The following is a 15,369-nucleotide window of genomic DNA, read 5'->3' on the forward strand; positions in this document are numbered from 1 at the left end:
AAAAGTTGGTCCTTGTTGGGGATCTAAATAGCAGAGTAGGAAATGATTGTGAGACATACAAAAATATTTTGGGAAAATTTGGAGAAAAGAGCAAAGCTAATAATAATGGCAAATATCTGTTGGATTTCTGCTCAGGACATGGACAGGTTATTACTAACACCATGTTCTAACATAAAAATGTGCACAAATTCACATGGAGAGAAGAGGCTAGGAATAAGAAAAGTCTCATTGACTATGTTATTGTTGATAGTGATGTTTTCTCCCTGGTGCAGGACACCAGCATGTACAGAGGATTTGAAATTGGAAGTGATCACTATTTAGTCTTGAGCAGGATAAAATTGAATTTCATATTGAAAAGAATAACATGTAAGAAAGTTTTAAAGCGAATAAAAGTTGAGCAGCTCTCAGATGTGAACTGTAGACTAAAATACAGAAAGATTATTGAAAAGAAAATGAAAGAGTTTGAGAACAGGAATCAAACCTTGGAGATTCAGTGGCAAACTCTGAAGAAAACAGTGATTGATTCTGCCAGAGAGGCATGTGGTGAGGTTGTGTGCAAGGATAATAAAATCAGAACTCCCTGGTGGACACAGGAAATTAAAGAGGCAGTGAAGGAAAAGAAGAAAGCATATCAAAAGTTCCTGGCAAATAAGTCAGCTTTTACTCTTACAGAATACAGAGACAAATGTAAGAAAGCTAAACAGTGTGTAACACTAGCTAAACAAAAGTCATGGGAGGACTTTGGCAAGAATATAGAAAATAAATATCAAGAAGGTGGCAAAATATTCTGGAGGATGTTGAAGAAGCTTATGAATGGAGGAAAGAGTGCTGTAAAAGGAATTAGAGATGATAAAGGTGACATGAAAACAGGAGAAAAAGATATCCTTGAAGTATGGAGTAATTACTTTGAAAAACTGCTAAATGAAACAAGCAGTGATGACAGCACAGTGATAAAAAAAATTGACCAGGCATGCAGTCAGGAATGCATATCCATACTTGAAGTAGAAAAAGCCATCAAAGGCTTGAAATGTGAAAAGCCAGCAGGAGTAGATGATATTCGACCAGAAATGCTGAAGTATGGTGGTATAAAAGTCTTACAGTGGCTGCACTGCATAGTTCAGAAAGCCTGGACAGAGGGACGAATTCCCGATGATTGGAGTAGAGCTCTCATAGTACCCATATATAAAAAGGGAAATAAAACTGAATGTGAGAATTACAGAGGTATTTCCCTACTGAGTGTTCCTGGCAAGATCTATGCAAGTATACTTGAGAAACGGTTGAGAAGAATTGTGGAAGAAAAGCTTGGTGAAGAACAAGCTGGATTCAGGCCAAAAAGAGGTTGTCAGGATGAGATCTTCACTTTACGACAAATAGTCGAGAAAGCATGGGAATATAACAAAGATCTGTATTTAAGTTTTGTCGATTTGGAAAACGCATATGACAAGGTGCCAAGAGAGAAGCTATTCAATACACTGCAGTTATATGGTGTCGATGCGGCATTATATCAAGCAATACTTAGTGTTTATTTGAGTTGTAAGTCAGCAATTAGAATTGAAGGAAGTACAGGAAGATGGTTTAATGTTAAATCTGGTGTGAGACAAGGATGTACATTATCCCCCCTGTTATTCATTATCTATATGGATCACATTATGAAGGAAAGTGGTGTTAAACCTGATATCAAAATTGGAGATGTTAATGTCAGCTCTTTGCTTTATGCGGATGATGTTATACTTCTAAATAAATCCGCTACAAGTCTGCAAGATTCTCTGACTAAATTGAATAGCTGTTGTAATAGATATGGTATGAAGATCAGCAATAAAAAGACAAAGACAATGAAAATAGGCAGAATCATTGAAAATGTCAATTGTGTTGTGAATGGAGAACCTGTGGAACAATTAAAACATTTCAGCTACTTAGGCACGATTTTTACTGAAGATGGTAAATTAAATATAGAAATAGACAACAGAATCAGCAAAGCTGGTATGGTGGGAAGTCAACCGAATAAATTCATATGGAATAAGAGAGAAATTAGTCGGAACACTAAATTAGCTGTATACAAGACAATGTTCAAACCAGTTTTAACTTATGGATCTGAGAGCTGGGTCAGAAGTAAAACACTTGACCAAAGACTTGAGACCGCAGATATGAGAGTCCTGAGAAAGATTAAAGGCGTGAACAGATGGCATCAATGGCAATATCATATTAAAAATGAGGATATTAGGAAAGAACTTGACATTGTCAGCATCCAGGAATGCGTTAGCAGAGTTAATCTCAGGTGGTATGGTCACTTAAATAGAATGGGAGAGGAAAGATTAGCAAAACAAGTGTTCTCTGCCAGGTTGGCAGGAAAACGGCCCAGAGGAAGACCAAGATATAGGTGGATTGATACGGTACAAAGTGCCTTAGACGATAGAAATATAAGATCTGATAATGTTGGAGTCTTGACAAGTAACAGATTGATTTGGAGGAAAATTGTAGATAGGAAGTTAGTAATGATGTAATTTTTTTCATGTAGTACTGTCATATCCTGTACACCCCTTGAGGGTACATGGCAGGAATTTAATGATGATGTTGAAATAAGATTCTGATGTAGCAACACACACACACACAGATAGATAGATCCCAAAAGTTTATATTAAAATATTCTATATTCTTATTTAATGTATTCCTTATATTAAAAAGGGGGAAACGCACGCACACACGCACACACACACACACACACACACATATATATATGCACATATTTTGATAATTTTGCTTCTTTTTAACATGCTCTCATTATAAGCCAAAAGTCCAGTGGAGTTCCATATACTGCTTTTCATTCAGTTTTGCTAAGATCCAAAAAACACAAATGAACTCTTACTTTCTTTCTTAATCCTTCCCTCTTCTCCATTTTATGGTGTCGAGGTATGTATTCTTGCAACTGCAACCATACCTGAGGATAAGGTGGTTAGCCCTATGTCTCCTGTTGTGTGCTATGTTTGTAGGTGTGGGTTCATACAGCCTGTTTGCTTGTTCTGGGGTACGAAAAATCTGAGTTTCCAGGTGAAAAACCTCCTACCTATGTATGAGACTGGCTAATTCACTTTTCGTGGAAAGAGACCACATAAAGGTTCCTCACGAACCCAGGTCTTTCTGACCAAAGGACTTCATCTATACTGACTGAGCTACAGCTCACAAATGAAATTAAATTCAGTTAAATTAACATCCAACATAAGTAAAAAAGGATGTGTGTGTGTATTAATTCTTTCATACATGTTACCCATTTTTTTAATATATCTGAACAATAAAAATTGTTTACTGAGAATTTCAAAATGATAATTATTTGAAATGATAAAATTAACCACTAACCTCTTCAAGATATAGAAGAAATATATCAATTTTACATAGCTCACATTTAAAAATTTATAATTAATGAATATACAACTATATGGTGTAATTCCAATTATATACATCTCTTAGTCGAATAAATATAGCTAAACTCAAATCTCTCAAGGATGAGAGGAAATTTTTAAGGCTTTTCTAGTAAGATAAAGTTAACTGTTCTCAGCTCACAAAAATACATGATGTTGGTAATTAGGAATATCTAAAGAGGAATATCGGCAACTAAAAAGAATTAACAAATACCACTGGTTCTTCTCCTGCAGCATTTTTTTCATATTCTGCTTCAAATTCCTAAAAAAAAAATAAAAAAATAAAAAAAAATAAAAAATAAATGATACTGATAACACATTTATGATACTGATAATGTTAATGAAAAAAAAAAAATCCTGTTTCCTTAATTTTGCTAATATAATTTAATTTTTTGTTTTTGCAAGTAAGGTTCCTTGTGTGGTTTATCATTTTCCAGTTACTATACACAATTGCTTATATGATAAAATCAGTTAAATAAAATAATGTAATCAATATAAATGAGAAAAAAATATAGCCATTAGTGAATTATACTGCATACATGCACATTTTAGATATGAAATAAATTAAATCACACTGAACATCTAAATTAAGCTTAAGTTTTGTTTCACTTTGTAACTTGCTCTCTATGACTTGAATATCTCAAATCTCACACACACATCGACAAGCACTACCATGAAAAATGTTCCATATAATGTGAATATTATCTGCTATCTATTGTGCATAAACCTGATATTTTGTTTGTACATATCTCAGGCTTGCAACTTCAGTTATCAGCAAATTTCTGCACCATGGGAAACTATCTGCATGTATTCACTATCGAAACATGGGGTGAAAAAGTGAGAGGATGTGAAATTAACTCCTTTTTGTAAAGGAGTTCTTTTACCTACATTGAGTAAAGGGATAAAAAACACTATTGCTGCTGCATGGTGTTTTTTATCCCTTTAATTAAATGTTTTTTTAAGTAATTAACTACATGTGATTGCAGATACTCCATATTGAAAATCATATACAGAGTTTACAAAACAATACATAACTAAAAACACATGTAATAATCACAGTAATGATTATTTAATTCATAAATATTTCATCACAAGTATCTTGGGACATCATCAGTATAGCAGTTTAAACAATATCAGGAATAACATACAGTTAGGGTACATGATTACAATGGAATCTCAATATACGTGCAATAACGTGTTATAGAAGTAAATTAAATATAACTGAAAAAAAAAAAAAAAAAATATATATATATATATATATATATATATATATATAAAGATCATTTTACACAATTTTGTATGACAATTTCCCATACTTTAGGAATAGTAAGAACATCGTTGCGGTTTAAATTTGGTCTGTGTAGTAGGGCTTCAGCTTCTCCCAATGGATCCTATGGTTTGGATTTTCAACTCTGTGTTGGGAGAGACCAGATTTCTGCGGTTTGAAAAGACGAATGTGGTCTTGATGTTCCGAGATGCATTTCTGAACAGACCTACCTGTCTGACCAAAGTAAGACAATTTGCAGGAGCATGGGATCTCATAAACGCCAGGTAACATCAGAGGTGAGAGTTTGTCCTTAGGAGAAGGTAACAATTTATAGATTTGGTTGATAGGTTTGTAAGTAGTGGCAAAATTGTATTTCTTCATAATTTTTGAAAGACATTCGGAGATGCTTTGGACGTAAGGTATGGGAATCCCATGGACTTCTTCTTGTCTGGTTTGATGTGTGGGAAGGTGACTGATGATTTTTTGAGTTGTTTTAAGATTATATCCATTTAGTATAGCTGTATTTTTGATTATTTCTAGTTCTTGATTTAGAGAATCTTCAGAGGAGGAGCAGAATTTGTGTGCTCTGGAAACTAGTGATTTAATGATGCCAAATTTCTGAGATTGATGATGAGCGGAAGAATTGTGAATGTAGCGACCTGAAAATGTAGGCTTGCGATAGACAGACGTGGCGATGGAACATCTTCTTTTCTTTGAATGTGAAAATCCAGAAAGGAGATACCCTATGGAGATTCTTTTTCTAGCGTAAAGTTCAAAAATTATTCAAAAATTATGAAGAAATACAATTTTGCCACTACTTACAAACCTATCAACCAAATCTATAACTTGTTACCTTCTCCTAAGGACAAACTCTCACCTCTGATGTTACCTGGCGTTTATGAGATTCCATGCTCCTGCAAATTGTCTTACTTTGGTCAGACAGGTAGGTCTGTTCAGAAACGCATCTCGGAACATCAAGACCACATTCGTCTTTTCAAACCGCAAAAATCTGGTCTCTCCCAACACAGAGTTGAAAATCCAAACCATAGGATCCATTGGGAGAAGCTGAAACTTTTACACAGATCTTTATATAAATATGAACGTTTATATAAAGAAAGTGCTGAAGCCCTACTACACAGACCAAATTTAAACCACAACGATGTTCTTACTATTCCTAAAGTATGGGAAATTGTCATACAAAATTGTGTAAAATAATCTTTATATATATATATATTTTTTTTTTTTTTCAGTTATATTTAATTTACTTCTATAACACGTTACTGCACGCATATTGATTCCATTGTAATCAACACCCTAACTGTATGTTATTCCTAGTATTGTTTAAACTGCTGTACTGATGATGTCCCAAGATACTTGGGATGAAATATTTACAAATTAAATAGTCATTACTGTGGTTATTACGTGTGTTTTCAGTGATGAATTCACAACAGGTTTCATTATATTAAAAAAAAAAAAAAAACAGATTGTGAATGATGTGCATGTTCAATTTACAGAAATAATAGCTGATGGAAATATTTGAATCGTTACATCTAGACAGGATTCTCAAACCTAGATCATTCCAACTAAAGGGCTTCACCTATGCCAACTGAGCTACAAAGGCTCTTTGTGTTAAATATCTTCTTGAAGATGCTGTCAGCCACAAAGACGACAAAACATGTCAGAGTAATATTGTTGTAATAAATAAAAAGTCTCAGAGTCAAACCTGGTTAATCATTTATAATTAAATGTTTTGCTGCATCAAAATTATGTTTTAACTGTAGTGAGAGCTCAAGTCATTGTTCGATACCTATTAAGAAGTTTTAAGATCCATCTTATCATTTATTATTATCCATCCTTAGACAGGGTAAGTCTACTGATTCAGGGTTTCAGGCAATTTAATGCAACCGGCTTACCATTCTTTGCTGCATCCCTCTAAGGATAAGTATTTTCTATCTGTAGATGTGTGTGCGTGGGGGGGGGGGGGGGTTCACAAGGCAAGTTCGCCTGTTTGCAGAGGGAGGAAAAACCTTGCCACCTCAAAAAGGGAAACCAGCTAACTCACCTTCGGCTGAAAGGCTTTGATAAAGGTTCTCTACATCTAGACAGGATTCAAACCTAGATCTTTCCAACCAAAAGGCTTTGCCTATACTGACTGAGCTATAGAGGCTCTTTCAAGCAATATGATTTTCAAAAAAAAGTATCCATCAGGAATGATATGACATCAGTTTATGTCATATCATCACAATGTACTAGTGAGCAATTTCTTGTGCACATCATAGTTAGTATGTAATGAAACAAATCTGAACAAAACTCATAGTAACAAAAACTGATTTTGTACTTTTTTTTTGTTAAGCATATTGTAGCACATCTCTATATAAACACTTTGAATGCAAAGATACCTGCATATGGTAATGTCTTCTTTGTTTTAGTAAAAAAAAAAAAATTATTACAATGATAAAAAACTACTGTGCTATTTTAATCCCAATGACTTCCTTCCAAAATATATTTCTAAAGCAAACACTGAATACTAAACAGTGAAAGTTATATAGTCAATGATATCAAAAAGCCAGGAATAAAAGAAAAAAAATTTAAATGAATAAAGCTCTCCTATAGAGGTGGCAGGGTTTTCCCTACCAGACACTCAGGATTTTCATATTGCAGACAGGACAGAAGAAAAACCGACACAGCAATAAGCATGTTTCCAAGATGCTATATCACTACTACAGGTGCCACTGAGCAAGGGGGAAAAAATAAAAAAAGATGGTAACATGAATTATCAAAAATATTATTACTTAATAGGTAAAAAAAACATTATTATTATTATTGCACCTCTGTGGAGTCCTAAGACTCATCATGGGAGACCCAAACTATCAACACAATATCTAGCATACCTCTTCTTGAAACAAACCATTAACAGACAAAGCACTCGCAACTTACTCAGGCAACCCATTCCATTCATTAAATATTTTCAACTGAAAAATGTAGTCCTCATGCCCTTGCTAACCACACTGGGATGACTTCTTGTTCTGCTCCAGCTAGCCAAGTGTGGAAACATTTTTTCAATGCAACAATCCTACAAAAGCCTTTACGTAACTTAAATGTTTCTATCATATCCCTTCCAGTTTTGCTTATTAACCAACTTTTGCAATCCACAAACCCTCAATCTATCCTCATAGGGAGCATTTAACAAACCACTCACCATCTTGGTCACTCACCTCATCCACAAGAAACACAGGAGATCAGACCTGATACATCATAAATTTATATTTTGTGAAATTTATCTTACATTGCATTTACTTTTCATATACTGGTATCAATGCAATATCATTTCAATTTTCTAGTGAATAACATTTTCAGCAAATTTTTTCCACAATCAATAGTTCGGTTGATGAATTTTCCTGCGATGAATCGTGAGAAAACCCCCCCTTTTGCTCATACAGTCAGCTAATTCAATTGGAGACAAAAAATATTGCAGGACAAAGACAGAATTCAGGAATTCTGTCTTTGTCCTGCAATCATTCTACATCGCCTTGATTAACTATTCTGAATCATCAGCAAAAGGCTGAATATTTCATTTCAAATAATTTTCAATATGATTTACGTACAAATTAAATGGTTGCAGTACAAGCGCAGAGCCTTAATGCACACTTCCAGTCACCCACTTTACTTTATCCTGGATTTTGCTCTCTCCTCCATATACTATTCTATGGTGTCTGTCCATCAGTCATATCCATATCACCAACTTCAAATCTGTCCTAATTTGTTTCAATTTGTGTAGCAGAGTTCCATGTAGTATCCAGACAAATGCCTTTGTAAAATCGGGCAGTATCGTTGCACAGTCAATCCTTTATCCAAATCAGCATTCACTCTATTATAAAAATAACTAAAGCACAACCTATCTTTCACAAAGCACCCCCCAGAGTATGAGATTCTTATCCACCTATTCCAGAATTCTGTCTTTGTCCAACTTTTCCAATTCCATTACCACAACCATTCCCAAAATATTGATCGGTCCACTGCTAACACAGGCCTGAAGTTTCCTTATGCAATGGAACTATTTCGCCCTCCTTCTACGCCCTTGGGATTTTTTCAGAGCTGGTGAAACTTATAGCCTGGTCAGCAGCCAAACCAATTCCTTTACACTTTCCTGTAATATGTGAGCTGATATCCCATGGCTATATTTGCATTCATATTCTGCAATCCTAAGTACTTCCAACTGAATAGTTTTAAACAGTTTTAATGAAACATGTGTACTAAGACATATTTAAAACTTTCACTGCTCACACATGAAAAAAAAAAAAAAAATATATATATATATATATAGAATTTTGTTCAAAAACTCCAGCATATTTCATTCAATGTTACATGGACATCATCAAGGAGACAGACCGGTAACTACATTCAAAACATATTTTACAAGTGTAAGCCATGAGAGTTTTTAAATATAACTAAGTATTTCCAATTCATGAACTTCTATTCTCACATCATTCATCCTGTTGTATCTGTTAGAGCAGTATCCTTGCTTAAAGTACCAACCCTCATAAGTGGTCATTTAGTAACCTCTTTTGTATGCTTTCACCTTACTACTGTATGATAAATACAAAACTTAAAAAGCTCCATGCTGGCTTGATCGTCTCCCAGAATAACAAGGATCGTGTTGCTTGTTTGGTGGAGGGCAAGCTTCGAAAAATAAGTTTGTCTCCTAAACAACACTCAAAACAAGATATTTTCTTAAACGTAGGACTACCTAGATCCAAAGCCAAAGACAAAGCAACTGATGTCCTGGCTCTCCAGGAAACCCATGTGCCTGACACAGCATTCAATAAACTAAAGATCCTAAGCCTAATTCCTCGTGTCTTATAAATGCCATACCAAGCATGGCCTGGCAACCTACATCTGTCCTGGCCTCAAGGACATAACCCAATGTGTACCTGATGCAGAATACTCCATATGCATTAAAGCTCAAAATACCACCATCTACAATGTCTACAAACCACCATCGCAATCCTGGCCTAATCAGATGGACCGGCCACTACCTCACCCAGCAATCTATGTTAGTGACTTCATCAACTCTCATAACACCATGTGGGGCTATCCCACTAACAACTTGGATGGTAATAATCTATTGAACTGGATTTACGATGCCAAGCAGGAAGGCACTCTCCACATACCCAGATTGAACAGAGCCTACACCCCAGATCTGTGCATAGTCTCTAAAGACTCTGAAGACCACCCTCTGCCAAAAACCAGAACCATCCTCAACAGATTCCCTAATAGTCAGCATTGTCCCATAATAATAGAGACAGGCACATCAATCCCAGTCATCAGCGTAACACCAATCACTAGATGGAACCTTTGCAGGTCCAACTGGAATGCATTTGAGAAACAAATCAAGCAAACATTAGAGTGATTCCACCCACCCCTAATTGCTATACAAGATTTGTTAAACTAATCAAAACTGCAGCCAAAGCCTCTATTCCTAGAGGCTACAGAAAACAATATATCCATTCTGGACATTGACCTGTAGCTGTTTTGTATTCCTTTTGCCATAAGAATAAATAAATAAATAATTACTGTCAGCATTCATTAAAGCTATCCTTTCTTTCACTTCTGCTGATGGTATCTAGGTAACAAGAAAACAAAATATCAAACGAACTCTGGGATTTCCTTTGGCCTGCTCAGCTAATCCCTTCTTCTTTGCCATGCTGGTCAATTTTCTGCCTGGGTCTTGTACTACTGATGAAGATGCTGATCACCTTCTCCATATATACCCACCATAATGTTTTTTTTTACGACTCTTGCTTAATGATACTACCCAACCATCTAACTTCTACCTGATTTATCCTCTTGACCTTGGGTACAGTCAGATATTTCTTCTTTCAGATACCCCAACACTCTTCCCTTACAGATTCTTATGCTATGGTATTACTTCAAATTGTGTCCTAAACTTTTCATAATCACTTACCTCTAGTAGTAGTTTCACATAAGTCCCTTCTTAACTTAAAAATTCCATGTTTCACAATCTCCCATATCAACACCTCTTAATCACTCTCCCCATTCAGAAGCAATGTGGACACCCTGGTCATGCATAGTTCTTCTGATCTATAATCACATTTAACATGCTCAAACACTCGAGTCCTCTCCATCAAAAATAAACAGTACATTTTCTTTTTTTTTTCCTTTTTTATGTTGAGCCCATACACGAGAGGTTGGTTAATCAACCTATAGTATGTCAGTACTATGTATGAGTGGAGGATTGGGAAAGGAGAAACTTGTTTACAGATTTAAGAGTGTGTATATTGTATTCCTTCAGAAACACATCAGGGGGAAGACTCTTCCACAATACAGCAGTAGCAGGGATAAAGGAAGAGGAAAATAAACTTGTTCTGTGGGTTTCAAGGTGTACTATGAAGGGATGTTGGGTGGCAGCTGCAAGTGTTCTAATGGACTTAGAAATGAGTGGGGAAATTATTGATGCTAAATATGTCCATGGCAGATGAACATTTGCCATAGACATAATGCAGAAACCAAACATCTGTGCAAAAGTGGGAGGAATGAGTTAGTAAGAGATGGGTTATTAATCAATCTAATTGCCAACCTCTGTATTGAGTCAAGCATTTTGAGGGAGGTGCACTCCAAATGTGAGAGAGCAGTATTCAATAGCCAGGAGGATTTGTGATTTGTATAAGATTAACAGATGTTCATAGGTGAAGTAATGTCTTGAGCAAAAGAGAAATCTTAGTTTTTTAGAAGCTGAGGATGCTATAGTTGCAATGTGCTTATGCCAGGAGAGGCTTGATGTCAGGGTGATTCCAAGAAGAGAAATCTCATCTTGTCTGGAAATTTCAGTGTCATCAAAAATAATACTGGGTGAAAATGGTTCTTTTTTGTGAGAAATAAGACAAAATTGAGTTTTACTAGCATTGAAATTGACGAGGTTATCTGAACCCCCACTGGAGGATGGCTTGGAGATTAGAATTGAGGACAGTGGTAGTTGAAGTTCTGTAAGTTGAGGTGAGTTGTAGAGTAAGGTTTATCAAATGAAAGGGAGGAGTGCAATGTGCGGTCATCTGTAAAACTGTGTATTGGGTTGGAGGTCAACTGAAGTAGGTCATTGATATACAGAAGGCAGAGGGTTGGTGAGAGAACAGAACCTTGTGGAACCATCAACCACAGTCTGCATCCAGACAGAGAGCTGGCAATGCAAATGCAGAAACCCCGAGACAAACCAAATGATGGGAGTTTGCTTAGTAAGCCTTTGTGCCGGATCTGGTCAAAAGCTTTGGAGATATCAAGTGCAACCACTTGAGATTCACCAAACTTCTCTATGCCATTTGCCCAGAGATGGGTGATATATTTGAATAGATCTCCTGTTGATTGGCAGTTAGGGAATCCATAATGGTGCCTTCAAGGGTAGTGTAGGAGCTGGGAATTGATGGTTCTCTCCATAACTTAAGACAGAACTGAGGTGAGTAAGATGGGGAAGTAGTTTGTTGTTCTTCTCTTGGAAATGGGTTGAATATAGGCCAATTTTCAGGCTGTGGGATAAATATCATTGGAGTAAGAGAGCATATACATGCAACATATGATAGGAGTGAATTCTGGTGCACAACCCTTCAGGACTATTGGAGGAATGCCATCAGGGCCAGAAGACTTTTTTTTTGTCTAATTAGGACAATATTTTACTGATCTCTTTCTGACAAAAGGATATGGGAGCATTGTAGACTGAGCATATGGAATGGTTGGGGGTGGGGTGGGGGATTTACCATTGTCAGTTATGCGTGCATTGGAGGCAAAGTGTGAAGTCAGGAGATTGGCTTCTTCTGTGGGTGATGATGCAATAATAGAGCCATCTGAGTATGATAGAGGTGGGAACAGTGTTAGGCAAAAGTTATAACCAACTGCTTTGGCAAGAGAAAAGGCTCAGCTGCCATTTGGACAGGCTGCAGGTTTCCTGCTTTTTGCTCTTCCAAACTCTGTTTTGGAAGCATCGGTAGTTTTTCTTGCAGTTATTTTGGTTTTGAGTATAAGCACTAAAGCAGTATGGAGTTCTTGATGTAAGCCAGTTGTGGTATGTTTGATTTTTTATTTGTACAGCCTTAGCACATCTTTTGGGGAACCAAAGCTTAGTTAGGGGATGGCAGTTAAGAGTAGTGTGAGGAATGTATGTTTCCATGTTAGTAAGGATTACTTTAGTGATACATTCAGTGCATATGTCCAGATAACAGATAAGTTATGGAAGCTGCCCCACTTTGTTATAATGCCAAACTACTCTTGTACGGGAGTAGCTGTGTAAGAATTGTTGCATAGGAGAGGAGGTGAGCACTAGGATTGTGGTCGGAATTACCAAGGGGCCCCACTACATTCACTGTGTATTTGGAAGGATGATTGGTGAGAAAGAGATCTAGGGTGTTTGGTGAGTGGTCCAGGTTATGTGGTATTCTGGTTGACATGTGAGCAATTTGTGTAAGGTCACTGATGATGGCAAATGTTTCAGTATCTCTGCCTGCTAGATCTGTACAACTGGAGGAGGAAAGACAGTTAGTATTGTGGACATTAAAATCTCCTAGAAGGATAATTTCACTGTTAGGGAAGTGGGACTGGAGAAAATCAATTTTTAAGGAAAGAAAATTAAGGACTCAGCGTGGTTAGTGGCATTAGGGGAGTGATAGAGACAGCAAATGAATTTAACTGAGTGGGGAAGAGAGATTTTCAACCAGAGACAGTCAAAGTTGGGCAATTCTAGGTTGGGTGCTCTCTGGCAAGGCAGAGCGAAATATGGGCAGACACCACCCTTGGGTCGAAATGAGTTAAAGAGCAAGAGGTTGAGATGAATAGTGCCAGGGTCAGGGGGAAATTAAATTTGAGTTTCTGTCAAAAAAAGTAGGTTGGGTTTAGTAGACTAAAGATGACAGTAGACATTATTAAGGTTGGGGGCTGATGCCATGGATGTTAGTGAAGTGGACATGCAAGGCTCTGTAGAGCATAGATTTGACTTCAGGAGTCTTGCACGTATGTAGTGCCATTTTTCTTCAAGTTGTTTTTTAAAGATGACGTCCTTGTTCTCTCTGGGCAAAAGTTAAGTCAGATATACCTAGTGGGGTATACCTTCAACATATATAGCAAGCCAGTGTAGTAATGGTTTCAAGTGATTTGCCATCAGATTATAGATGAAAAAAAAAAAAAAAAAAAAAAAAAAAAAAAAAAAAAGTAATGAGGTTATCATCTGTATAACCACACCTCAAAGACTTCAAGTTTTTTTTTTATTGATGTTGTCCAAGTTTCTGCCCTGTATAGCAGTAAAGGCCATACATAGCATTTAACCATACATACTCCAAGCTCTAAATTTAAATTGTGGTTACACAATGTTGATTTCATCGAATTTTTTCTTACCATTTCAATTCTAACTTTTATTTCCATTTCTGGGTTGCATTCTTCATTTACCAGAATCTGAGATGTTTAAATTTTGTCACTCTTTCAATTTGTTTCCTGTTTAAAGAAAGCACTGAATTAAGAATTGGTTTCTTGTTTATGACCACGAATTTAGTTTTGGTGATATTTATTCTTAATCCCATTATTTTCACTCTTCTTTCACCAGTTCAAGAAGATTTTGAAGATCCTGAATATTGTCGGCTAGGAGAGTTGTGTCATCAGCATATTGGATGTTAGTGATGATTTCACCTTTTACATTAATTCCTTCCCCTCTTGCTCTTAAATGTTTTTGAAATATGTCTTCTGAGTATATGTTAAAAAGGAGAAGCGACAGCATGCATCTTTGCCTTACTCCTCTTTTGATGTTAATGGAGTCTGTAATAATCATTAACAGATGCCTTTTGGTTTGAATATAAATTTTCAATGATCCTAATGTCTTTACAATCTAATCCAATTCTTTTTATTAATTCAATAATTTTAGCATGCTTGACTTTGTCACATTTGTCACATGCTTTCTCGAAGTCAATGAAGCATATAAATACTTCCTTGTTTGGGTCACTACATTTTTGGAATAAGATTTGAGAACAGAAAAGAGCCTCTCTTTTTCCAAACCGCTTCTAAAACCGAATTTAGCATCACTGATGGTATCTTCACATTTACTGTATATTCTTTTTTGAATTATTTTCAGAATGAAATGTGGAAAGGCAGCAGGAGTAGATGATATTCGACCAGAAATACTGACGTATAGTGGTATAAGAGTCTTACAGTGGCTGCACTGCATAGTTCAGAAGGCCTGGACAGAAGGACAAATTCCCGATGATTGGAGTGGAGCTCTCATAGTACCCATATAAAAAAGAAAAATAAAACTGAATGTGAGAATTACAGAGGTATATCCCTACTGAGTGTTCCTGGTAAGATACATGCAAGTATACTTGAGAAATGGTTGAGAAGAATTGTGGAAGAAAAGCTTGGTGAAGAACAAGCTGGATTCAGGTCAAATAGAGGCTGTAAGGATCAGATCTTAACTTTACGACAAATAGTGGAGAAATCATGGGAATATAACAAAGATCTGTATTTAAGTTTTGTCAATTTGGAAAAGGCATATGACAAGGTGCCAAGAGAGAAGCTATTCAATATGCTACAGTTATATGGTGTCCATGGGGCATTATATCGAACAATACTTAGTCTTTATTTGAGTTGTAAGTCAGCAATTAGAACTGAAGGAAGTACAGGAAGATGGTTTAATATTAAATCTGG

General features: G+C 36.2%; 1 protein-coding gene across 2 annotated transcripts in view; it reads right to left on the reverse strand.

Annotated features, from left to right (window-relative positions):
• LOC150096200 (WD repeat-containing protein 3-like) overlaps positions 1 to 15,369 on the reverse strand; it is a 301,884-nt gene that overhangs the window by 59,665 nt on the left and 226,850 nt on the right. For both annotated transcript variants that reach the window (XM_090408833.1, XM_090408834.1), the window contains exon 20: positions 3,628 to 3,675. In XM_090408833.1, the coding sequence (XP_090264959.1) occupies positions 3,628 to 3,675 (48 nt within the window). The remainder of the gene's footprint in view (positions 1 to 3,627; positions 3,676 to 15,369) is intronic.

The sequence above is a fragment of the Typopeltis vanoorti genome, chromosome 19 (assembly GCF_054136105.1).
Source record: "Typopeltis vanoorti isolate ZY-2024b chromosome 19, IOZ_Tvanoo_1.0, whole genome shotgun sequence".
NCBI lineage: Eukaryota > Metazoa > Arthropoda > Arachnida > Uropygi > Thelyphonidae > Typopeltis > Typopeltis vanoorti.